The sequence below is a fragment of the Athene cunicularia genome, assembly GCF_003259725.1.
Source record: "Athene cunicularia isolate RWA chromosome 5 unlocalized genomic scaffold, athCun1 chr5_part3, whole genome shotgun sequence".
NCBI classification, from domain to species: Eukaryota; Metazoa; Chordata; class Aves; order Strigiformes; family Strigidae; genus Athene; species Athene cunicularia.
The window spans coordinates 8870507-8897237 of record NW_020799103.1 but is presented as its reverse complement, the minus strand read 5'-3'; the positions used below and the strand labels follow the sequence as shown (position 1 = coordinate 8897237).

The 26731-nt window shown below is 37.4% G+C and overlaps 1 protein-coding gene across 8 annotated transcripts in view; it reads left to right on the top strand.

Moving 5' to 3' along the window:
- Nucleotides 1-26731, top strand: part of SHANK2 (SH3 and multiple ankyrin repeat domains 2) — a 362604-nt gene that overhangs the window by 196474 nt on the left and 139399 nt on the right. For all 8 annotated transcript variants that reach the window (XM_026850798.1, XM_026850802.1, XM_026850804.1 and 5 more), the window contains 3 exons: nt 3549-3624; nt 23723-23805; nt 25425-25549. In XM_026850798.1, coding sequence (XP_026706599.1) covers nt 3549-3624; nt 23723-23805; nt 25425-25549 — 284 coding nt within the window. The remainder of the gene's footprint in view (nt 1-3548; nt 3625-23722; nt 23806-25424; nt 25550-26731) is intronic.

Below are 26731 nucleotides of genomic sequence, written 5' to 3'. Positions count from 1 at the left end.
TATACACATCTTTCCTTATGATGACAGATTCCTGATCCTTCCCCCTGTGTTTGGATGTCTGTACTTACGCTGCGTAATAGGACAGACTGGAATCTGAGTCAGAGGTTAGGGAAAGAGGGTAATTAAAGAATTTACACAGCAACCTGGGAAACATGCCATTTAGCCTTGACTTCAGGGATTTGTAAGGCTAATGTTTTCCCAAATAATCCCTGTGAATACGATTGCACACAAAGAAGTGGGGGGAAAGAGAGGGGTGGGAGAGACAGGGAGCAGATACAAGCTGCAGCTGAAGAATGCTGGCTTTGCAATACTAAGTAGCTGAACAAAGCTATCTGTCTCACTGCGCCTTTCCGTTCCTCCCACCCACTTTGTATTCGTTAATAGCACTGAATATCATGCCATAGAAAACAGTTTCTGCAGAAGGAACATCTGGCTTCTTAAGGATCAAGCAGTGGCTTTTAGATTTCCAAAATACTCTTCTTCATACTTTGTCCTTTTTAATTATTTATAAGTGACTGTTGAAAACAGACCAGTGGTAAACTCTACGTGGAATCCAGGCCTACATTCTTCTATTTTCTTCTGATTATGTCTCTTGATATTAATCTGATTTTTAGGATAATGTGAAAAAGAATGTTGCTTGTTGGGGAATAGACTGCAATTAAGGCTGGTCACTTTATTCCACATCACCACAGGGCTCTGGATTTTGAAGCTAAACTTGTAAACTTAGCAACAAAGGCATGACCCATAAAATTCACTGAATCCCTTACAGCACATGAAGAGGTACAGTCATACAATGAGCTACTTCAAAGCCAGATCTCTTTGAGCAGATGTCATGTAGCCTTGGGTACCATCACAGCTCCCTGTGCTTACAGCTCTTACTCTGTGAAAGGCAGCGTGTTGCCCTCCAGCCCTGCAGCTACCGTGCTGGCTGGCTGAGCTTTGGTTGTGTCTAGGAAGATGGTAGGTGAGTCCTGGAGCGAGTTGTGTCCTTTTTGGGTGTTCCAGAAAGGCAGGGGGGTGAGGGCAGTAAGAGCTGGAACCTGGGGTAAAGGTAAGGCCTCTCTGGTAAACAGTATAGATCGTAGGTGAGTGCCAAAGGGACAAAATAAGACTGTACAAAGCTATCAAGTAGGATTCATATTATAATAGGGATTTTCTCCCTCTTTCACCATTCTGTAGGAAGAAGGCTGGCTAGTCTCCCCAAAATTTATATAAATGTATATATTTCTGTTCTTTCTAAGTACTGCTTTTCTTGCATCTTGCAAATTGGTGCACTGCTATGAAGAAATACTTTACGCTTACTCTTTTAGCCAGCTGCAACCTGCACATATCTTTTCAGTCGTAATTCCTCTGTATTATATATGTATTTGTATTTATATCTCCTACCAGGGGCACAATCCACTTATGTGTCGGCTGTACTTAGTTAAAGCCAGGAAAGATGTGTTTTGTCAACCCTTCTTTCCAAAGTCTGCCTCCCAATACTTTCTTCTGCACTGTGCTCCTTGGCCACGTTCAAAGCCTATCATCCTGCACTGGTGTATTTTTTTCTCTCTGCAGACTAGAACTTGGTCGTCTGACAGCACGACCTCTCACAGTAATTTTTAACATTCTTAAAAGTTGTCACATAGAGATGGTGTACCTTGAGGGCTATGCCATGCTTGGAGAACTAATAAAATCTGTTTGGATAGAGTCAGGCTGTCCATCAATGAAACATTCCTTAACCATACAGATGAGAATTTCATGGTCACAAGCTAAACTAGAAACTTTTCAATTTGATTTTTGATGTCTGTTAGCCTAACTTGTGTGATTGCATTTGAGGACCAAGCTGTATTTAGGCAAGACTTTTTGCTGTCTCAAAAGCTACAGTTTCTGCATAAGTATCTTCCCTTGAATGAAGAAGCCATTTAAAAAGGGACTACACTAAAGATGCTCATCTGAGGAAAAATTAATACACTAGATTATTATTGTGATAAAAACTGAGTAAGGCTCAGAAAATTGATACATGTGAACAACATTTATTGTAATACATAAACGTACCAAAGGTTCCTTGCTCTCTTTTTTGTTAAAGTTTTACTTTATTTGAATGTCTTTTTGAAGTAAGCTTCTGTATTTCCTGTCATTCTGAAGAATCTGACAATGAGTTACCTACCTCTTCTACAATCCTATATATAAACAGACACATATACACGCACACACATACAGAGAGAGTGATAGCCTTTCAGTGAAAGCCATTTAGATTAAGCTCTTTGCTATGCAAACTGAAGTGACCAAATACAGGAGTAGCTTCTGCACCTTTCCCACATACTTGATTTATTGGAGCTCCTGCAGTTACCCATTGAAAGTAATAAATGAAAGAGCATCTTTCCTGGTCTAGAGGAAGAGACATGTTTAGCTCTGTTGTCTGTCATGCTATAGATGCAGTTCTAAACTAAATATTTTAACTGTTATACCCATACTAAACCAGTGTTAAAGTTGGTGAATTGTAGAAATACTTGTGAGCGTAATGTTCATAGCCTTAGAGGATGATTTAATGCTGCAACCTCTAGATGTAGGAACTGCTTCAGTGGGGTGTATGTTTTTTCTTAAGGAAGAAGCCTAAATATAAAATCTTAATGTATTTGAGGTTTTAAATGCCTTTTTAGTAGACGTATTGTTGTATCTTATTCTTTTGCTCTTCGTGGTTCCCAGTTATGGGATTTCATTGTTCTTTGCGTCACTATATACTCTAGTTGCCATATCCTCTAGTTGTTTGGATTGTTTGCTTTTGCTGTACAATGGTAGTACAAATGTCATAGCACTATTTCCTGTGAGATTAGATTGATGGTGATGAATGTGAGCAACTATGTTTTCCCCTACCCCATTCTCCATATGCCTAATAAAATTACAGAAATAGCTCTAGTTTTGTATGTATGTGTGTTTAAACAAAAAATACTGGTTTGCATTATTTTGGCTATTTTTCTAAACTTTCTGAAATGCATTGGTGGTTTTTCTTCTTTCTTTCTTCTTATATTTTACCTCTTAGTCCAAGTTATAAAAGAACCAAAGATTGCACTTGAAAGGTTTTGCCACTGAGAATGTGGGTGGAGCTTTAAAACTTGTGAATGCTGTGATACATGATCTGCAAGATGTTCTCCTTATTCACCTGATGTGTATAATATGATAAAAGAATGTCTCAACTCCAAAGTAAAAATTTTTTTCAAAATGCCTTGAAACCATGTACATCCACTGTAAGGGAACAATAAGGAGATACTTTTTTACTGTGAGGGTGAATGAGCACTGGAATAAGTTACCCAGAGAAGTTGTGGAGTCTCCCTCTGTAAGGATATTCAAAAGCCGCCTGGACACAGCCCTGGGCAGCTGGCTGTGAGTGGCCCTGCTTGAGCAGGAGGGTTGGACAAGATGACTTCTGACCTCAACCATTTTGTGATTCTAGAAAGTACTGTAAATTTTCTGTATTGATGTATAGCTGAACATCCACTTTGAAATTGCAACTGCACTCGATTAAGAAATACAAGAGTATTATTAAAAGTTCTCTTTTATTTGTGCAGAAACACGAACAGACAGAGCAAAGAAACTGTTCAGACACTACACAGTTGGATCCTATGACAGCTTTGATGCTTCAAGGTAAGAATATTTCTTTTTTGTTGCAGTCTGTTTACAAAACCTTTTGGGGTTTTACTTAATAGTTACTTTTCGTTTAGACTTTTAAGGGGAAGAGGAAGCAGATTACTAAACAGAGCTTTTCGAGATACCATTCTATATCTAAACTGGTTATCATAGATTAGTTTTTTCATATGGGATGGGTCTACAAAAATAGTGCGTAATGAAGAGGTGAGTATCACTGGTTTTATGAGTGGTAAAGAGATCAGCATTCCATGGAAGCAGTATGTTCCAGCTGCTTCTACAGTCAAGGACCACTTAAGTTATTCGATACTTCACAAGATGAGGCCTTCTATATCTGTTCACAGAATCATACTTGCTGACAAGAAAATAAAATTTTTTGATTTGTTGTTCTGAACGGTATCTTTAGATCATAAGTAGAAATTAGGCTGTTAGAGATGAGGAATTTAGAAATTATTTATTTGCAGTTTCTGCAAATTCAGTATTCATGGTTTTTAAGCAGGTTCTTCTCCCACATGCATATACATTGGACATACAGACAACTTCTGGTAGAAAGGATGATTTTTAAAGCATGGAACCCCAGTTAGCTGTTCGTGTCTTCTTGAGAAAATTGTGGTGGCATACTGGAATTATTACGCTTTTCTCTGACTGTATAATTACAGCTTGGGTTTGGGTTTTTTTTTTGTTTTCAAGAAAAAACACTTTTTGTAGGAGAATTCTGAAGTGTATAAAGAGTTTGTGAGATGACAGTTTCATGTAGCACACTATTTAAAAAAAAAAAAAAAAAAAAAAAAAAAAAAAAAAGTCTAACTCTTGGTTTTATTATGTGATCTTAATCCTTCTTCCGAGGGTCATGCATAGTTTCTGTGTCAGCTAAACAATTTGAGGAGGCAGGGTGGAGTTCAAGTCAAATAAAGTAGTTTGGATACCCAAGATGTCCTTCTGTGTTGCTGACAGTTGGTACATGGAGGTCTGAGAGGCAGGAGGCCTGATGGTTGTCTACTGCATACAGCCTATAAATATTTTAAAAATATGTAAATCTGCAGTCCTTTGAGTTGTGATTTGAGAGTGTTGCGATGTTGGATGAAGAGGGAAGGTTTGGTGACATGGTGGGAGGAAGCACAGGCTTGCGGGTTGGCTACAATGATCCTGTCTTGGAGGCTGTCATCTCCCCGTTACTGTATGCAGCGTGCTGTAGGGCATCAACTTTTGCTGCTGTGACCTAGGAGTAGAGAAACCCGATTTCAACATCTTGCATATTCCCCTGCCATGATCAGCCAAGTTACCAAAGCTTTGCAGTATTGGACAATAATGAGACTGACTGGATAGTCTAATAATGTTAAAGTTGTCGAGAAGCCGTTAATCTGTGCTATGAAACATGTAACTGTTCTGCAGAGCAAGCTAACTAGTTACATTTCCCATGAACATAGTTGACTTTTTCACTATATTCTCTGAGTGATCATTATTCTAAAAAATTCATGGCCTTGTTTCTGTATTTTGGTGTTATTTGATAGTATTGTTTCTGTAAAACTAAAAACTGTGGCCACGGCATGTTGCCTCAGAGATACCAAATAGTCCCACCTGGAAACCAACCCCTACTTGGTAACAAAAGATTTTTTTTTGTCTGAAAATGTCTTCTATCAAAACCTGGGGGTTTTTTTGTTTTTTTGTTTTTGTTTTTTTTTTAAAGTAGGGGAGCTGTTGATTCTAAAGCATTTGGATTTTTTGCTGTCCTTTCCCAAGAAAATTCAAATCCGTTATTGGGAGGGAGCAATGCCATCTGCCTTTCTAAAGTAGGCAGTACTCGATTGTTTAGAGAGGTTATTTTGAAAGCAGGAGGCCAAAAGCCATATTCAGACCAAGGGCTGAACCTCATCTCAGTGGTGCTCAAGTATGTCTTTGAACCAGTGAGCTGTTGAGGGGTGAACAGATTATACTCTTTTGCTTTGGGGAAGTCATGGAAAGTGTGGGAGATGTTTGAGGGGGAAGGTTGGGGATTTTTTGTATTTTTGGATTGTTGGGTTTTTTTCGTCTTAAGATATTGACCTTGTGCAGTGCAACAGCAAAGCTCTCAAAAAATTTACATTACCTGATTCAGGACTACAGTGAGCCAGAGAGTTTATCAGATAAAATAATAGGTTTAGTACAAGTTTATTACTGAGAAATTAGGTATGAGGTGTGCCTGCAATTGTTCCTGATTCTGCCATCGATATCTATTGTCTGAGCAGTAAGAGATAATGCAACAGAGTTCTCCTGGCAGCTTCTGAGTACAGCAAAGTTTTGAAGAAAACTCAGGGATAGTATCCACAGAGAATCTGAAACCCAGTGGACCCATTTTGAAGAATAGTAGTGGAAATTGGGAGGGGAAGGTAGGAGAGGGTAGAGTTAATGGGAAATTCCAAGAAATAGACTAGAAAGGTAGACTTGCTTAACACATTTTTAAGTAGAGAAAGTACAGTAATTTTAGCATTTTTGTAAAATAACACTAGGAAAACTAAAAAAAAAAAATATTTTGGTGTCCAAGTTTCCAAACCTCATTAGTTGCTGAAAAAGAAAAAACTTGTTCCTCTGAGGTGCTTACAATAATTTATTGTAATGGTTTATTTACAGAGAATGTACACCATGATGGACTTCTTCAGGGAGGGGAGTTATTCAAAGAGGCAAATCAGATGTCAAACAAACAACAGTTCTCAGTATTGACAAATTTGTACTGCTTTGATTACTTTCTCTGTTATCACTTCCTATCAAAGTAGGGGAAGAATATAGTAAAACAGATTTAACTGCTTGCAGCTAAGTTTTAATACACATTTGTCAGAAGGCAATTGTGCCTATGTACTAAGAACTGCTTTGAAACCAAAATATTAAGAAAGCCGATTTGGTTCCTTTCTGGAGATGAGGGGAAGTGTCTGCTCCCTTCTCTTTTTCCTTCCCCCTCCCAAAGGGCAAAAATTGCTGAGTAGAAACACTCTGTTCAGAAATCTCTATTAATGAGCTTATTCACATGCAGGAAAATACATTGTACATGGCATTTTTCATCTTTAGGAAAATGTGCAGCTTGAGTAATGGAGGTTCATTAAATCCTATTTCAGCTTTGCATAAGAGATAGGTTATTCATACATTAATATTTCAGGAAAATGGATAGTATACTTACTATTTTGTAGAAAGGCAGTGTGACATGTTTGCCAGTACAAATAGTCATGAAATATACAAATATAATATTTGAAACTACAAGTCTAATGTATTATCGGCTTTAAATGCTCATAGGCTACATTAATTCTGATATGCAAAAATGATGTTGTCTCTTGCAGCTGTCACACGCCGCTACTGCTGATATTCCTTTATACGGATTCCTTTATTATTTTACTTTTTAAGAACTAATTACTTTTGATCATTGTCCTTTAATTTGATGCAGATGGACAAATGTTGAAGGGAAGGATAGGCTTTGTTGCAATGGCCTATTTGTGAGAGAGGGTGAAGTTTCTTAGGCTAGCAGAAGCTCTTCCTGGAAAAACAGGAGTAAATATACATCCCTGGACATTTGTCCTGGGCTGCAGCTCTGGAGACCAAGGTGACAAGTGGGATGGGCTGCGTTTCCTTCTGCCTCCCCAGATGGAGCAAGCTGGCAGCACCCATGGTGTCAGACCCCAGGAAATGCCACAGCCAGAGGCTGAACTTGCTTGACATGCCTTCAAGCCACAGAGAGGAGCAGAAAGCAGACACGGAAAAATCACAGAATGATAGAATAGAATCACAGAATGTTTTGGGATGGAAATGACCTTCAGAGGTCACCTAGTCCAATTCCCCTGCAGTGAGCAGGGACATCATCAACAGATCAGGTTGCTCAGAGCCCCGTCCAACCTGTTCTTGAATGTTTCCAGGGATGGGGCATATACAACCTCTCTGAACAACCAGCTCCAGTGTTTCACCATCCTCATCATAAAACATTTTTTCTTTATTTTTCTGAGGGGAGTCTGAATCTCCCCTCTTTTAATTTAAAACCATCACCCCTTGTCCTAAAGGACAACTATACCAACAAAGTTGCAAGGAGATAATGTAAGAGTGATTTGACATGTCTCTGGACTTTTGTCTTCCCTGTATATGTGGTCAGCAGTGATCAAGACAACCATGGGACATTGGTTTTGAGAGCTGACAGGGTGGATCCCATGGAGTTTGTTAGGAAAAATTTTTTTGGGGGTTGGTCTTATCTAGGCTAAGTGGGCAATATTCTGACCAGCAAAGCAAAATCTTCCAAAGTATTAGAAATAGTCTTCAGAATTCTAGTTAAAGTTCAGGACTACCTTTAATTCAAAGAAAATTATTTGTAGGCCTTAAATCAAGATCGAATTCCAGTTTAATAACTCAAATTATTGCTTTGGCATAGGATAGATGTTGGAATTTTGAAAAATTATTTATTTTTTTAAATTAAAAATGAGGTAAACCTTTAGAATTGATAATTTTTTAATCTGCTTTTTATCTGAAGTGAAATTGATTAATCTCTCAAGATAGGACAGTGAATTTTTCAGTCAGGAAAATCAGAGAGAAGACAAAATTAAGTTATCAATTTAAAATATGTGAAACTAATTGTTTAATTTCGAATGTACAATGTTACCACCTTTTTAAATGTGACGTGACTGATGATGAAGTGGTAACTTAGTTTTCATACTCTGGAGAGATAAATAATATGAGCAATTTTGGAAAAATTGTGGGTTTTTTTTTTACCATGTGAAGATTATAAACTTGATTTGGTGGAAAACATGATCCAGTTGCCTTTATGGATTTGGAAACTTTAGAACACAACAGTGGAAACTTTTACTACTGCATTAATTGCATCATCTCTGTCCCACCAGAATAGCAAAATAGCAAAAGTCAGTAGCATAAATGAATGCCAACCTCAATAGAATTATGAAGTATGTGACGGAAGTGTAAGATTTCTTGCCTTTTCTGTGTCTCCCCTTCTTCACAGTACAATTGACTTTCACATCTTTTTTTTTTTTTTTTGTCTTTCTTCCCTAAACGCTTTAACTTGTACTAATCACTGAATGGGATAAGTTTTTGTGGTGCCCTTTCTTGACATTCTATGGCTACAGCAGTATTAAGGTCGCAGGAGAGGATGTAATAATAAATAACCTTTTTCAAAGGCTTGTTGCTACAAAGTTAATGATGGGACCAAATTGATTTGCCTTCTGGTTTTAGTTCTGTTTCTCTGGATGGAGAAAAAGAGGGAAATTTGACTGTGTAGTCTGGGAAGTATGTGTAAGAAAGCTTAATTAAAAGCTTAATTCATTAACCCTAATGTCTGTACTCAGAGTCAGGTGGCAGCATCCATGTCTCATGAGCATAGAGGCTGACAGAAGCAACTCCTCAAAAGCCAATTTACATACAAACACCTAAGAAAAATGAGATCTTCTTCCCAGCTCTATTTCCCAGCAATTCTCTGTTGATGTTGTCATCTGCGCTGTCGGATAGGGTAGTACAAGCTTTAATCCTAGACAGCTCAGAGAGACTCTGGCACAGCTGAAGCTGCCTACCCCTGTAATTCAGCATGCTGTGTAGTGCTTTCTATTTTTTAACTCGCAGAATCTACCTGTTGAATACCTCAGTCTTTGTCCCAAATTTGTGATGTAAATGGTGCTGTCTTAATAGTTTAAACATGAGGTGTGTTACACAGTAATTTCACTTTTTTTAGTGGAAGCTCTTAATTTAATGTAGAAATACTTTCATCTAGTTTGATATCTGGTTTCACGTGGATATTTTACAGAAATAGATTGTCGTCCTTCTGGAAAAATGCAATTATTAATCTCTTTAACTATATGTTTAAAATGGATGGAAACCTTATGTAGAATTCTGGTCGTTGCAAGCCATGAGGTATGGGACGCTGAGGGACCTTTCCCTGCTTATGGCGTAGCAGTGGCCCCGTTTCCGTGTTGTCGTGAACGCAGCGTATGTACTTGTTGAGTGCTGCTTGCTTGTGCACAGCCATCAGCAGCAATCTGTTAAATCCTGGCAAATGGTTCTGTACAAAAATTGAAGGAATATGTAAGAGCCGTTGTTGTTTTTTTATATCCTGCTTGGCACATTTTCATGTCAGTTCTTCCCAGACCTGCAGAGCAGTGAGGGAGACACTGAGGGAAGCATTGTTACATAGAACAGGTCTTTCTGCGTTGACATAACTGACACCTTTTGTTTTTCTGTTGGATGGCACTAGTTCCACTGTACTAATGTTTTCTGTGAAGCTTGTACTGTTCAGTTGATCTCTTGCAGGAACCGGAGTAAGGATATTAAAATGGGTCCTGTTCATTCTCAACAGTAAATTCACTATTTCTGTTACTTTTTTCTGGGATCAATACAGTGATAATAAGTTGAAAGTGATGTTACAGTTCTTCATAGCTGCAGGCATAGATTTTAAACATAAATCTCGGTTTCCTCTGGTGGAAAGAATTAAATCCAGTCGTATTCTAACTTTTTTACATATATACATAGCTTAATTTTTGTCTGGGAGATGGTAGCAGAAATATCTGAGTATGTTCATAGTTGTAATGAAATATAGATGTAGCTGCATGATATAGTGTTATGGTTACACCTGAATGCTTGTTGATATTTTAAAGATTTCTGCATATGTGATACTCTTGGCTCTTCTAGGCATAGAGAACAGGCAGCACCAACCAAATTATAGAAACAAAGTGTGTAAAATGTTTTCTGTGTGTGTATTGCTGCTTTATTTCTAAAGATACTTTTGTTGGGGTTGTCTGGTGCCTGTTCTGAATTAATTCATTTACTGGGAATATAACAGTCTGATAGCACTGAACTGCTCTTAATGTGTGAGGCAGAAAGACGAGGGTAGCTCATTTTTAATACCTTGTGCCTCATTAACTCGAATAATATAATTTAATACAATTTGGAAAATTACATATATGTTTAAGCAATAATTAAGGCATTGTCGATTTTGTGGAACAGGTGGAGATGTAAAATGTGAAGTTTTTCATTTACAGTTATTTAATTTCTAATGATAATGATCTTACTTGCTAATAAACAACTTTGCACTTTGCCTCCCCTGCTGTTGTGTGCTGCCATGACTGAGCTTTTTATGCTGGTGACTACAGAAAATATTTAAAGTAATTGCTAAAATAGGAGGTAAAATGGGTGTATGTGTGTGTATGTATCTGAACTGTAGTATCTCTTCACTGAAATCTGTGCTGGGATTCCATGAAGATGCAATATTAAACTCTGATACAATTACAGTAAGATGCAGTTATACAGTGAGTGATGAGTTTCCATGAACTTGTATATGCATTTTTAAGTTGTTTCCTGCCCTAATAATGAAGTTTGTTTAATTCAGTGTGTTTAAAGCAATTCAATAAAATCTTGCTTTTAGCAACTAATGCTTTAGCAGCTAATGGTTTTGCAACTAATGGTTTTGTAACTAATAATTAAAATTTGTGAAACGTTTTCTGGGCTAGATGTTTGCCTAATTTTTTAGTGGTAAAGTGTTAGCAAATAAAGACCAACAGTTTCCAAGACCAAAGTTGGGGAAAAAAAAATAGCCTTTCCCAAATGTTCTTTCTGACAAACTTTTAAGGATCTACCTCGAGTGCTAGTGAAAACCAAACTGTGTAACTGTGGGTACAGAAGATCCTGATTGCAAGGGCCATGATTTGGTGGATGTGCCATTTCCTGCGCAGCAACTGATACTCTCAAGCTCAACAGTATTTTCTCTGTAACTCCTCTGACCGGATGCTGGAGGACAGGATGGATTTCAATTTCAAAACTCAAAGCAGCAGCCTGTGTCCAACGCATGGTGAGGAATGAGGTTTTCTGAATAGAATAGAGAAAATAATAATAATAAAAAAAATTAAGAAAAGGAAAAAAGCGTAGAAATGACAGAAGGTGAGGACAGGAAGAAAACATTGTGAGGGTATGGTACAGGGTTAGTTAGAAATAGGAGCCACATAATTAGATGCAAGGATAGAAAAGAGGAAAACAGGAGATTAAAATGTCTGTTTTTCAGGGAAAAGGCGTACAATTAAGTGTCTAACAATGAGTGTTTTACATTCCTGTCTCTAGCCTCCACTCTGATGACTTAGCTTCCTCTACGTGACCTTTAATTCCCTGCCCCACTACACCTTTGGCTGCCTTCCTCTCACCTAATCACTAGATGAGCAAAAGCTGACATATGGTGCCTCTGATTGTAAGTGATGCATTTTTAAGTTTTGGCAGGCCAAAAGGAACAAATAATTGTTGAGCTTGCACTGTGGGCTTTCCTCTAGTGGGAGCAATTATTTAAACCACCGTTGGGGTTTTTTTCCCCTTCTTTCTAGTCAGATTTCACAAATATTTGTTGCATTTGCAGAATTTGACCTACCAGGCAAATTCTAAGGGTGACTGGCAGGCAGCATATGCCTTTTTGTCCCCTTAAAAGAAGAAACTATCGAGAAGTCAGAAAGGGGTTGACTTTCATGCTCTCAGTAAAGCTGGTCACGTTCATTGTGCAAAAACATTAGGCTGCTGGGAGGAGGATGTCTTGTTTTGTCTTGGGACAAAATAGGTGTGCTGGAGTTGTATTTATTTATAAATTGAGTGGGGTCAGACCCTACAAAGAGGAACCTGCTAAAGAGCAAGCAGTAGCTCGTGTCAGGGTATTCACCTGGAATAAAGAAGATCTGGGCTTGAGTCCCCTGAGTGTTAGACTGCTTCGTCTTGAACCCATACCTTGTATTGCTGATGAATGCCAAGGACCTGACAGATAGAGCGATTCTTTATCCAAGTCTTTGAAACTAGGATTCTTTCACTGAGCCAAGAGGCAGATGCTAGCTCTGTCCTCAGAGGTTGTGGCATGCAGGTGGGGATGCTAGATTTGCATGAATAGCAGATACAACAATTGAATAGCTGGTGCTATTGCTGGGGGTGCCTGCTGTCTTTGACATAAAATTTCATCCCATATTCTGGAGAAATAATGTCTAATGAAGGCTTAATTTAGACTAAAATATATCAACAAAAGATTTGCCTTGATGGATAAGTGTTTCACTAAAACTGATGTCATGGCAAAATTCTGAACAGAATAGTGAATGTTAAGTTAAATATGTACACTAGGAAATAGTGGTAAATGCATATTGACAAAAAAGACGGTTACCCGTGTGTCTTGTAATTTCTCTATTTTTTAAAAATTAAAAAAAGCACACTGGGCACAGAAAACAAGTCTCAGAATTAAGAGTTTAATGCTACAATTGGAAACTAGGGCTAATACTGAGGGGATTGTGTGATCGTGTTTCCGAAGACTGACAGTGTAGCACTGTCAGATTTGTAAAACAGTTGTAACTATAGTGGAGGTGGTTTATACCTCTACTGTAAACACTTCAAATATCATAAATTCTGAAATACACTTAAAATTATCCATCTTAAGTTAGTTACTCAATTGGGTTGAAATGCTAAACCAAAAGTTTTACCCTGTCTCCAGCATGTAGAAAATAGAAGCTTCATATTTCTGGAAATATGCATCCATGCAACCACCGAGCTATAGCTGAATGTCAAAGGAAAGGAGGCAATAAGGAGAGATTCCAGTTCAACATTGACTTAATTAATAGAAGTAATGGCCAATTTAAAAAAGCAGAGTTCTCTGTCTTTATCAGCTGGTATCTGTAAAGTCAGTGATTGTCCACTGCTACCAAAGTTGTGGGCTAAACTGGCCATGCTTTGACAAAATTGCTGAAAACGATGATATTGTTAGTCATGAAAGCAGTTGAGATGGACAGTTCTCAGGCTGTTTTGCAGATAAGTAAACAAAATTTGGAGTAGGCTTAAAAAAACGTAAGGGTTTAGTGTAATTACAGAAATGGAGAGAGAGAAGAATATATTTCAGATCACAAGGTAGAGTTGCCACCCCCTTTTTGATGTTAATGAGACTGTAAAATAATATGGTGATAGTCAGGATTTTTAATGGGATATGTGAAAATTTAACTGAAATCACCTCTTAATGTCTTTTCAGTAAAATCCTAGAAAAGGGAAGTTTCTTACTCTATGCTGTATTTTTAAAGCTCTTGAAGAAAAAAATGGGAAAATGTTTTGAGAAAAACTTTATGCTTTTGTTAATACCTCATTTGTTTTGAGACAGAGCTTACTTGTAACATGCCTTATGCTAAAGTGACATAAAATTTTACAGGAATTTTAACACTGATGCTTAAAGCACTGTACGCTTCAGTACAACGTCGAATTTTAAGTGAAATACTTACATCTGTAAAGCAGATATGATCAGCCAGGTTTACTCAGACTTCTGGTGGATAGAGCTGTATTTCATTTCCAAGGAAGGCAGGACAGGATAATTCTTACTGCTCATCATAGCAAACAGTGTGTGATGGAAACCCTGAGGCATCCCTAGAAACTAATGTGAAACTCATGGTTATCGTCAGTCCTGAAATCACCAGTCTCTCTCCCGTTTCATAATTTATTTATGTTTAGCATTTAGTATGTTTAGATTCTCTGAATGGCTGAGAGAGCAAATCAAGTTACAATACTGAAATGTATAATGAGTTTAATGTTATAAAGACCTGCAATGTCAGACTGCTACCTTAAAGGGCTTCTAACACATTTTAGAAGTGTTAATAAAACACTTTTTTTTTTCTTTTTTTTACTGAAAGTGTGACTACAGTGTATTATAGAAACACAAATCCAGAGATCCTGAGAAAGGTGGATATAATCCCCTGCATTACCATGGAATGGGCACGTGCCAAGCATGAGGACAAAACTACCAGAGGAAGGGACTCCAGAGTGCAGTGTCCCATGTTTTCCAGTAAGACAAGGAGCAAGTAGCACAGCTTGATTGGGAGCTGGTGGAGTACTTTGGGGAAGCACCAAATGTGCTCTTTCACCCTCCTCTTGCTTTTGGCCTTTGGCAGAGACAGGATGTTGGACTCCAGGGACCAACACACGTCCAGCCCAGCTGGTTGTGCCTCTATATTCCAGTGGCTCTTTCTAAAAAGGGAAGGGAAAAATTCAAAGTCCTGTCTGAGATACGCCAACTCTGAGATAAGCATAGAGATTGATTAACAAGCATCAGCTGAAGAAAATCTTTATTGTTATATATAGTTCTGGTTTTGTATACTCATATAATTCTCTCCATTCTGAATTTACTTCCTTGGTTCTACCTGTGTTACTTGTCCTGTTTGCTAACTTGAACATGTTCTTTTCCTTGTTACTGTGGTTGTCCGTTGTATTATAGACCACCTTTAGCAAAAACATTAGGAAATTTGATTTTAAAAGCCTACCTGAAAAAGACCTATATATCAATAAGAGTGTTGTTATTAATAGCTATTATTATTGTTCCTTTTGTGGAAATACTTTATACGGTAAGATGGTTATGGAGACAATTCCTATTTCTGTGTGGTTTGGTGGCAATAGCAGGGGCTGGAACTGCAGCTGGTTTGAGGTAGAAAAATGCAAACCGAAGAAGTAAGGTGGATAAGTATTCGAGTTACCTAAACATATGTTATGTTTGTACAGTCTGTTCAAGGCTCATGGTATGAGCAATGAATATTAATATTTTCGTACTGCAGGCTTAGATTGCTCAAATGGTTGATAATTACAACTGAAAATTGCTACTAAGTATCAGGTATAAGTGGAGTGTGCTGTAGCCCAAAATACTGATGTGATTGATGGAACATCTGTATGAAGGACTCTGCATTCTAAAACTCGCATGTTCTATATTAGAAGGACACCTGCCTGAATGTATCATGTTTAGTTTTTACTTTGTCATGTGTGGTACTTGAATTGACACTTTTTTTTCTTTTTTTTTTTCTTTTTTGCTTTCTTTTTCTAAGCTCATTTTGCCACTCTCCTCACCCCACCATGCAATTGTTTTCTCCCTGCCAGTGCAGATGCAAGGGAATAATAACATTTCTCTTAAAAAAAGAGACTATATATACTCATTATATTGTGTGTATGTATATAGAGTGTATATATATTCATATATGAATATCCATATATATATATATATATATATTGTGTGTGTGTGTGTGTATATATATATAGGACCATGACCTTGCCATTTACTTTTTTTTTCTCTTTATATCCTGTCCTGAGATTTCTGTATAATAGAAAATCAGGCTTTTACTGGATGATTTATATTTCCAGTAAGTTGTTTGACTTTCTGTTTTGCTATATCAATGTATTACTTTAGTGGTTACAGATTCACCACTTAGATGAAAAAAAAAGGAAAAAAACAAAGGTAGTACTACCCAAATCGATTGACTTGAGTATTACTTTAGCTTACCTACTCCCTTCTCCTATACACCAAAGGATATGATACTAAGTGTAATTAAAGGCTGGATAAAAGAATGTGGACTGATATACGTACAGAAGCTTCTTCTTAGTTCTACATAAAGAAATTGTGTCGCTTCTTTGCATTTCTGTCATAAAATTTAATGTTTCTCTTTTAAAACGTCTATTTCTTTGTAATGTTTTATAGCATAAATTCATTGAAGTATATAGAAGTATATGTTACTTTCTTTAACATAGGTTGTTTCTTTGTAATTATGGTTAATCTTTTGGGCAACTCTGTCAATCACAGGGCTCGAAAAAGTAGCATCATGTTTCTGACTTCCTAATTCTTATTGAATCACTTCATGACTGATACTGGTGTTTTCAATAACTTAGTGGAACTGTTCATTTTTTACAGAAGTAAATCCAATAAAGGCAGCTTGATTACTTGTTTAAAAGTGTGAAGAAGTTATATGCCCTGTCAGGTTTTACTGTAGTCTATAATTTCCTCTCAATGCAATATAGATCTGTGCATTATAGGAATTAGAGAATAGCTTCATGTCTTTTTATGGCATGCTACAGTTTGGCATACACCTCTTCCATCAACAAACAAATGTCAGTGGAAAATACACAGCCTTGCTTTTCTCATGATCAAAGATCTCTGTGTGATGTTTACTGAACTCTGTAGAGAAAGCACTGGGACAGGAGATCAGAAAGACAGATATATGAATGTAGGAAGTATACGAGAGTATTGCTGGAGCATCTTCTCTTCTTTCCCATTCCTTTACTTGGCTTCAACGTACCCAGCTGAGGAGGATGTGGCTATGCCGAGTTAGCCACTCAGCCACCAAGGGAATCTAAAGTTGGCTGAGCAGAAATTAGAGTATGTCCTTTCTATTACAATTTGAAGTTATTTGCAACAAATTATAAAGGCAGAGAGAACAATAGTGCAAGGGTGGTGGTGGTCTGTTTTCCTTCTGTTTTTTTTTTTTTTCCTTGAGTGCCAGCTGTGCCAGTAAGGCGCTGACACACAGCCAACTGTTGGAAATGCTAGCAAAGATACTGTTGTTGGATGCTGCCATTTCCTTGAGAGCACCTGTGAAGCTGCATGTCCATATGCAGCCCTGATTTTGTGATTGTATTTTTGGTGAAAAAGCAAAATGGCTTGTGGTCCTTGTCATTGTGACTGCCTGATGAAATAATTCTTATTCTCCAGTGTAACTATTTTGAAGACACTAAAAGGTATTTTGAGAACTGTATTAGCTCTTACAGATGGGCAGTTTTGTTATCTCCAAATATGACCTCTGATTCAGTTTTAACAGTAAATATTGTACTGATGTGAGAATTCTGGATCGTGATAATGAAATAATTGTTTTGGGAAATGGTTCAACTTCAGCCTAACTCTGCTTTCTGTGCAGTAGCTCCATGGAATAAAATGTAGGCCTGTGCCCCAATACCCTATCTGAAGAAATGAAAAAAAATTACATCTGTGAGTTTCTACAAATGATTCTGATGGTTTTGGGGGTAAGGAGAAGAAAGGGGAAATTCAAACACTGCAAAGGAAGGGAAACGATGTTTTCACTGAGCTGCTCTATTGTGAGCACCTGTTGGCCTCATATATGGAAGAACAAAAAGGAAGACCCTGCAATTTTAGTTTTTCTATGTGATTCCATCCATCCTTTCTCTACATATTTTAATTATTGTACCATCATTATACTCCTTGGACTTCTGTCTTCAGCTACCTAATAAGGAGTTTATCAACTTAAAGTTTACCGTTCTCCAGTATTTCTGTTCTAATGGCAGGTTGTGTCTTCCTTGAGTATAATGGTGAGGTACTTACCAACCATCTATTGAAAATATTTTCTTACTGCCTTCCTCCCAAACATATCTTGCTATAAACATCCAGATAGACATCCATTCTCGTGGAAAATCATTTAGACTTGTCTTATATGACTGAAATTATCTTGGCAGCATTGGTCAGTTGCACAGAGTGAACACTATGCATGTGCTTCTGACACAAGGCAGGATGAAATATGTAATTGTATTTTTCCTGAATATCTCCTGTAAGAGTATAAAGTAAACAATGGTAAAACAGGATTCACCAAAATAGCTGGAATTTATTACTGCTTATTAAAGATGTTATCATGAGAAACTATGAAAAGATTCTATCAAAGGCAGTAGCACTGACTTGTGAATTATTCTTTAGCATAATAACCTGTTATTGCTCAAAGCTGTATCATATATTTACCAAATAATATATTCCTAAGACAAATTGCATTGCGGTGTGATGCAAGACATCACGTCAGGGAATCTCTCCATGTGAAGGCAGCGTATTAGAGAGAAGTTACTTTGAGTTTGAATATACGGTTGACTGCATCTTGCTGTTTCTGTTTGGGTTGTAAGTGGGTTAGGTAGGGACCATCTGTGTATTTTCCTATCTGCTCATCAAAGAACTACAGTCACTGGTGTAGCTCTTGAACAAGTGACTGCTGTTCTGCATGTTATGCAAGAGCTGGGAAAACTCTTAAGACCTACAGCTGTATGATCAATGTCTGGGAAACCTGAGCAATTACATACAGAGTTTTCATTAACCTTGAAGGCCTTCATTACTAGGATTAGCCAATTTTCCTGGAGTCATTGCAGTAGATGACTATAAATTTTAACATTGACCCCTTCCAGCAATGACAGTGAAATTTTTTCCACTGAAAGTCTGTTATATCTTGCAGTAAGTTTTGCTGTAGAGATCATTTCCATTTTGTAGGGTATCAGGACAGGTAACTTCCCCAAAAAGGGTCATATTCAGAGAGAACATTCTTTATGTGCTTTTAACAGGGATTGACTGTCAGAACATGCAGTGAAGAGCTCCTCTTGAACAGATTTCCTGAATGCCCTTCTATGGGCTTGAACATAACCACCATAAATTGATTAGCTTAGCCTGAAAGGAATTAGTGTGACTGCTTTCAGACATTGTATATAAAGTTATGGAATGGTTTAGATAATGATTTATTGTGTCTGGCAAAGTATAAAAAAAGCATTTCCTTTATTGTTGGGCTGTGATTTGATCATTCTTTACATGTAGCTAGCTGTGAATTCAGTAGATCTTTCAAGAAGATTGAAACTGCAGGAGTACTGAGGAGAGGATATAAAAAAGATCTAAGGGATTTGGATTTACTTGGCCAACTGGGAGAAGTGAACTTGGAGAGAATAACTTTTCACTCAGGGATAGAGCAAGCTGTCTGGCTGAAGGGCTTGTGGGCTGAGAAGGCTACTCATTTGGTTGTAACTCTGGTTGTTTGAATCTCATGTGTGATCTGTTAGACAACTGTTCTGCCTTGGAAGGCTGTAGTCCAGTTTGTTAAAGCTGAAAAGTTAGTCTTCGATTACATTTCTAGGGGATGCATGATTGGGGAGAGCCAGGAAAATAATTCCTGTTTAAATTCTTTTTTTTTTTTTTTTTCCTTAGGGAGAGATTGACAATACACCAAATAGCCATTTTTGTTTCCAGATAATGATAATCATTCCAGTAAAGTGTACTCTACGTGCTGTTTTTCAGATTGCAATCAGCAATGATACACACAATACAAACTTGCCTAAACATATTCTGTGGTCCTGATAGTTTCCATCTCTATAATTTAGTATTTTAACTTTTGGAATAAGTCATGCTTTAAGATAGGGTGTAGTTATTCTAGGTAGTGAAATGGAAGCTAGGTTTCATGGTTTTGCCTCCCATCAAAAGGCACCTGTGCTTCAGCCTTTATTTACTTCATACAGATCTTTATGAAGGACTTGACATTTCTATTTCCTTCCTCGAGTATTGTCTTAATGGGCTATTAGGAAAGTAGAAATTCTTGCTGTCTTGAAAAGACGACCCAAACAGTGATTGTTATGTTGAACGTAACAGCGCTGAGTTCAAAACTCAGGTGTCTGTCTGACCATGGGTAAATCTCTTTTTTTTTTCCTCTTTCTCCATTGGTAAGTCTGTAAAATTATGGAAATTCTAACACAATTCTTGATCCTTAAAGTGTTAGGGAAGCTACAGAACCGATGATCAAGTACGTTCTCTGATATTTTGTGTTTGGATAAAGCAGAAATGATTTTAGATTGACTTTTTCTTTGGCCTGAAGTTTTTATATTCAAGATTGTACTTCATGCAGAAATATTCTGCATTTGATAGGATGTATTTTGCATTTAACTTTGTATGCAATGAATCTTGGACTTATACAGCCCAAAGTCAAAGTACTGTGTGCTCTATTTAAGTAATGAGCTATTGATTTTTTAATTACTTATTTTATTACCATAATATGAAACTAGTACTATTCTGAAAACTTGTCTCTGAAATGGACATTGTTTAATTTCAGTTTGAGATGGGACTGAAAAGAATTTTAAAGATTTTACCTATTGCAATTTGGTGTATCCCAGGTGGCAGCAACTGTTCAGCCTCATGTAGAGCTGTACGCTGTACTCAAAGCATCTGTGAAGAAATGCCTCTTCCTCTTGCTTGAGCACAGACCTCTGAACAGGCTTAACGTACTGTCGCCTTTGTTTGTCACTGGTAGCTGTACCCTATATGCATTCTGTTGCTAAGTGTTTACAACACCTTCAGGATCAAAGACATGATGCCAAGAAGGCTCATTGTGAGAAATTCTGACCTACTTTTACATTTGGCAGCGCTTTGCCTGCCAAGACCAGGTAGACTGTGAACAGACCTTCAGCATGTCTTCAGTGAAGAGGTCCAGTCTGACACTGTGATAAGAGAACCCTGTCATGGCAAAGCAAACAAAAAGCAGTACTGCAAACAGTCAGAGGTTAAACTTCTTTTCCCCTCTTCTGCCCCCTTTCCTTGGGCATGCGAAGTGAGTTTACGGGGAGAAGGGGTGTGGAGGTTGCAAGTTTGGTTCATTTGTGTGTGCATGTTTGTTTTCCATCCTTTTCCTGCTGCTGGTTCTTAGCTCTGCAGCACTGGGGTGTGTGTAGAGAATCAATTTGCTTTCTGTGATTGCTTTAAATAAGGTAAAACTGCTCATGCTGTAAGATTATTGCCGGTCCCCTTCTCCTGGCATGTAAGTGAGAAGAAATGGCTACACATCTGATTTTTTCAAACCTACATTTTTGCTTTACAGGCTGTGATGGAGTTTTCCTTATGTAGTACATGACCTAAACAGTATGTTAGTAAGCTGTATTTGTCAAATAATAAAAATCAGTTTGTATATTTTGTTACCAAAAATTCATGTTGCGATTCTTCCCTTTCCCCTCCCCTTTGCATGTAAAGCACAAAACTTTATAAAATTTTGGCAATTTAGTATTCCCACTCTTGATGTATAAACTGAAGTATAAAACAGGATAGTTTATGCAATAAATGTGCTGTACATGAAAAGAACATCATAGGTGGTTTTCATACTGTTGATCTGAGCAGTCAAAGACCTCTACATTAGGATGACATGAGCATGTTGAAAATGCCTGTTCATTTCATTAGCTGTCTTTGAAAGGTGAAAGGACCCTAGATGCCTTTTCTTTAGGTGTAGATGACTAGCAGTGTTGAGGTGAATTGATCCCAAGTTTTCTGAGCAGTGCTTTTGGAACTTCAGCTTTTTAAGGAATGGTATCATGAAGTTGTTTGGTGTTGTCAACAAAAATGAAAGGATCAGAGCAAGGTTTGATGTGGTACCTAGCTATTAGGCTTCTGAATTCTTTATATTAATGAAATGAGACAAGAGTGGAATTTGAGTAGGGGAAAGAAGGGGTGTTTTTTCAACCAAGCACTTTCTATGATTAGGTTCTCAAAAGTAGTCTTCTAACTTCTGTTAAGCTATTGATTGTGTACAAGGAAATTTGAAGGAAATGGGGTTTATTAATTTGACCCAGTATTAAGAAAAATGCTGGAGACAGCTTTGCTGTTGACTTCAGTGGGTAAGTGCGGAGCCCCACCTTGAAATTGTGTGTGCTGAAATGAAGAAAATAAGTCAGTATGCTTGTAGGTTCGGTTAGTTTCTATAACAAGACACTGATGGAGGGCTTCAGCACTACAGTATGGGCTCTGAGGGTTGCATGTTCCATCCCACCCCAATATCCCTGACCAGGAGTATGTTTGGCTTTCTCAAGAAATGGACATTTTCATATTATATCCTTGTCATAGCAGGGGGATTATTAGTAAGAAAAGGTAATGTCTGAATTATACAGTAAATAATAGTAAGTTGAGAGACAGCATTCAAAAGCTGTTGATACTTATGGAGATCATCTGTTGCTCAGAAAGTCATCGTCGTGGTAGTTTTAATTCGTGTGTGGTGTTTAAATACTCTGTAGTTTGGAAGACATAGTTATATCATCACTTTAGCAGTAACATGAAGTTGCATCCCTCAGCCAGAGTTAGAAAGTCACCAAAGGGAATAGTCTGTGATACATGAAAGATCTGGAGCTTGGGGGCTGTCCGTTGGTGTCCTGCTATCATCATTCTTGTCTTTGTTCAGAGCTTTAAATAAAAAGGTTACACCAATTTTTCTTTACTTAGTTTCCTCCTCCCCTTCTGGATTATTAATGGCACCGAAGCAGATCCGGTCTCTTACTGTATTGAATGCTTCAGTGATTAGATTCTGTACAAGACCAGTGGTAACTAGGTTTGCTAGTAAAAAATCAAGAAAAGGACAGAAAACTTGCTTATATTTCCTTCTGTCCTAAAGAGTTTTGTAGGTATTTTAAAGGCAACCTAGCAGTGTGTTTTTCAGTGCTTACGATTCATGAAGACTTAACCCCTGACACTGTCTTTATTCAGAAGAATGTCTTGCAACTTGTGCTGTGTAATGGTTTTATATTAAAAGAGCGTCGAAACCCTTTTTTTCTTTGTTTTTATTTTGTCTTTTTTTTTTTCTTTGAGCTTATTTTTAGTAACTGATTGTTTAATGAAAGACACTAAACAAAGCTTTTACAGAACATTGCCTGTATATGAAAAGTCCTGTTTTAATGTGGATTTTATGCATTTTTTTGGTCTACCATCTACTTTTTTCTTAGCCAATGACAGTAAGATTCCTAAGGCTACTTTCTCTTTAAGGACATATTGCTTACATAAATAGTCCTTTACAGCATCTCCTAGTTTTATAATATTAATTGTTTCTCAGAAGATGGGAAATATTCCTTAGAAATGTGTTTTCCTGATTGTACATGCCTTGTTACTATTTCAATTATGCAGATTCTTGATGCTGTGGAAATTTGTGCTTGATGACGCCAAGGCAGCTGCACGTTGTTAGCATTGTAGGCTGTCAGATGATCATGTGGGATTCTTGCAGCATGCAACATTCAATAGGATTGAAAAAGGGCTTTTGATGCAAGGCATAGCTTTCAGAATATATTTGTGCCTTTTAGTTAGCTAATATAAAATCATAATTTATTATCTTTAAATTTAAAATGCTGCCTCATTTTTCTTCTGGTTGGTTTCATTTTGGCTTCACTAGAAGATGCATCTGGTACATCCACGATTGAGGAGTTTATTAATGATACTGTCATTCAGTTCACTTACTTTTTTTCCTTTTAGAGTCCTAGCTAGCCCACAGATTACATGATCACATGTTCATTCAGTCATTCATATAGAACACAAACCACCATGCATGATTTCTTCTTCTTTCTTTTTCCTCTCTGCCTTTTTTATTCCCTTTAAGTTGCTTTGTCATGTTCTCTTTTATCGTTAAGCTTAGTCTTTGTCTTCCCCTCGCTACTATTTGTTCTTTATTTTCACATGCTTGGTTACTGCAATATTATTTGATTAACGGGCTGTGATGATGATGAACCTGCACACTGGAGGAGCAGCTACTACAGTGGTGATGAAGGGATGTAATAATGGTCGCTATCCTCGGAATTCTCTCTACAGTGACTGCATAATAGAAGAAAAGGCAGTGGTCCTGCAGAAAAAAGACAATGAAGGATTTGGATTTGTGCTCAGAGGGGCAAAAGGTATGTGCTTCTGTGTGTGTGTGTGTGTGTGTGTGTGTGATGTGCACTGGCATGAAGAAATTTATACATCTCTGAATATAAGCAGGAATTATTCTTGGTGCACTTGGTTGCTAGACAACAGGATTCTCTGTATGCTATACTACTCAGACGGATTTTAGTGGCTTCTGTCTGAAGCAGTTTGCATTTTTACATAGGAGAAGCACTGTATAATCGTTTGGGGGGGAAGAAAGTTTTGTCTGTATTTTTATTGTGATGGTATATGTAATATTTTGTCATTAATCTGTTTTGTTATGCAGTTTACCTAACTATGGGAAACCTGCTTTCCTTATAAAACCTGCTTCTTTATTTCAAATGTCAGTCTATTTAAATAGGTCTATGAATAGAAATAGACAAGAGAGTGATGTTTTGTTTAAAATAGGTGTGGATCTTCTGCAAGGTGACATTGGTGCAGTTTTAGTATGAAAATATGATCTTTTTTTATATCTTCAGAAGCTGCACGTATGTTGCATGGCCTGTAGTGTGCTCATTTTAAAAGCTGTTCATATGTTAAACTGCATGTTACTTTTCTGTAGACTAAAATCTATAATAATGGTATTCTTAAGAGTTAAAAAAAGCATTTTATTTAATGCTTTGCTTTTTAACTTTTAGTCCAGTTTGCTCCTTTTGTATTTAAAAAAAATATATGATGGTATGTCCCATCTCTTGCTCCCCCTCATTTTACATGGGTTCTCCCTTGCCTTGCTTGAGCATGAAAATTATTCCATATCTTCATTCTTGGGACATCATTTTTGCTCTTCCTGTTCCCCACCCCTAAACCAGTGCCACCATAGATTTCCAGTGTTGTAAAAGCTTTTCTAATTTTAGCTAAATAAAAAATTTTGGAGTTGTACTGACAAAGCCAATAGCGCTACCTTGTAGCTACCCCATTGGCATGAGTTATCTGTGCACTGAGCAGAGGTTACTCCCTCTGTGTAAGTCCAACAATTTTCCCCAGATTTTCTCTGTAACAGTGAGGGCACCTCAGGTGAAAGACCCAAGGACTTTTCTGCTTGTATGTGTATGTGACAGAGAGAGAGAGGGCTGTTACAAGCCGTGCTGTGCCTCCTTTCCTAAAAGTGATTTCTTCTGTTTCCTTCTTTGCAATATACATCTAAATCTAAAAGAAAAATTCAGTTTGATCTTTTTCATACTTACCCACTCACCCCATCCCCCCTGTTTGGCCAGATGCTCTTTTCTGGCTACAGGACATAATTCATTTTTAGTTAGATGTTGCCAAAGTTACAACCATTTTTCTAGACATACAAAAGGGTTACTTGAACAAATACTGAATATCCTGGAATACTCAGAATCCAGCTATTGCTTCATATAGCTTGATCTGGTTTGTGTCAGTAAAGGAGCATGTATTTTTCTCTCTGAATTGAAGACCTGTGGATTGCTATTGCAGAGAGATTGCACTCTGTTCCCAGCATCTTGTTATCCTCTGAGGCAGAGTCCTCTTACTTTTAGCACCCACCATTTTTTAACCATAAATCTGAATGGCCAATAAGAGGCCTTTAGTCAAGTGGTATTTGCAAGCACTCCGTAACTTTCTTTTTTTAATGTGGTATTTATTTTTAAAGCTGACACACCAATTGAAGAATTCACCCCAACTCCAGCCTTTCCTGCTTTGCAGTACTTGGAATCTGTGGATGAAGGGGGAGTAGCATGGCAAGCTGGCCTGAGAACTGGAGACTTTTTGATCGAGGTAGGAGATCCTGAATTTTGATTCTCAGTGGGGTTTTTTGGGAAATAGTGATGTTCACTCTGTACAATTTACTTTGGAAAAAGTGTGTGATGCTTCTGAACAGCAAGTTCAGTGCACTACCACCAATAGTGTGCTTCACTTAATCTATTTTAAAATTTCATGCAGCCTTTAGAAAAGCAGTTTAAAAAGAACAACATTCGGTTTGGCTGGGAATCTTCTGTTTCTTCTTTTTGATATTTGGGAATAGGCTGTCAGAAAAATTTGGGAGGTTTTATTCTTCTTTGTATTACTGAATTGAAATTTAGATTAATTTCAGTATTTATTGTAGGCTATCAGCTCTGTGGTCTTCTAAACATTTTTACAGAGTCACCAAAATGAATGACTTTTTATTCAACTATTTCTGCAGTCAGAAATATCAGTGGTCTAGTGCTGTGTAGAAACCATGGAGAATAAAGCAAATTACTTTGGCTTGAAATTAAATATTTCCAACACTGTACTGTAAATAGAATCATACAAAACATAAGGAACAAATGTTATTGCAATATAAATTACTTTATAAACCAGGTATATTTAACTGTTTTCTTCATTCATATCAAAAATGTCTTCATGTTTTATATTTTGGAGGGGTTTTGGTTGGTGTTTTAGGGTTTGTTGAAATAGTTGGTACTCCTTTTTAGTGTTACTGGGCAGTTTGCAACAAAATCATGACTTGGAATTTTCTTCCCCCCACAACCTTTTCATGACCAACAAAGTGACGTGATTCTGTGAAACTAGGTATTTGAAAATCCTGAAAATCTTTCAGGATGGATCAACCAAGTCTTGTCTGTAAGATCTGTTGATTTGATTTGATTTTTTTCTTCTTCAGGCACATACATGTTTTGTTAAAGCATTCACTGGTGCTACAACATTTATTTCTGCAGAACTGGCCTTTACATTCAGGAGAGGATCTAATATGCAGCTTTCATTTGTTGTGTGCATTGAACTCCCATGGGGATTGAATTTATATAGTTGCACCACTCCTTCACACTGGAACAATGAAGGAACAGGCTTTGCAGACTTCTGAAGTAGATCTCTCTACATTTTTCCTACTGTTTGCTTAAGACTAAGCATTTAGCAAACTGCTGAACAATAGCTTACTAATTGTACTGATACGTACTCTGTGCAAGGATGCTTCCAAAACTG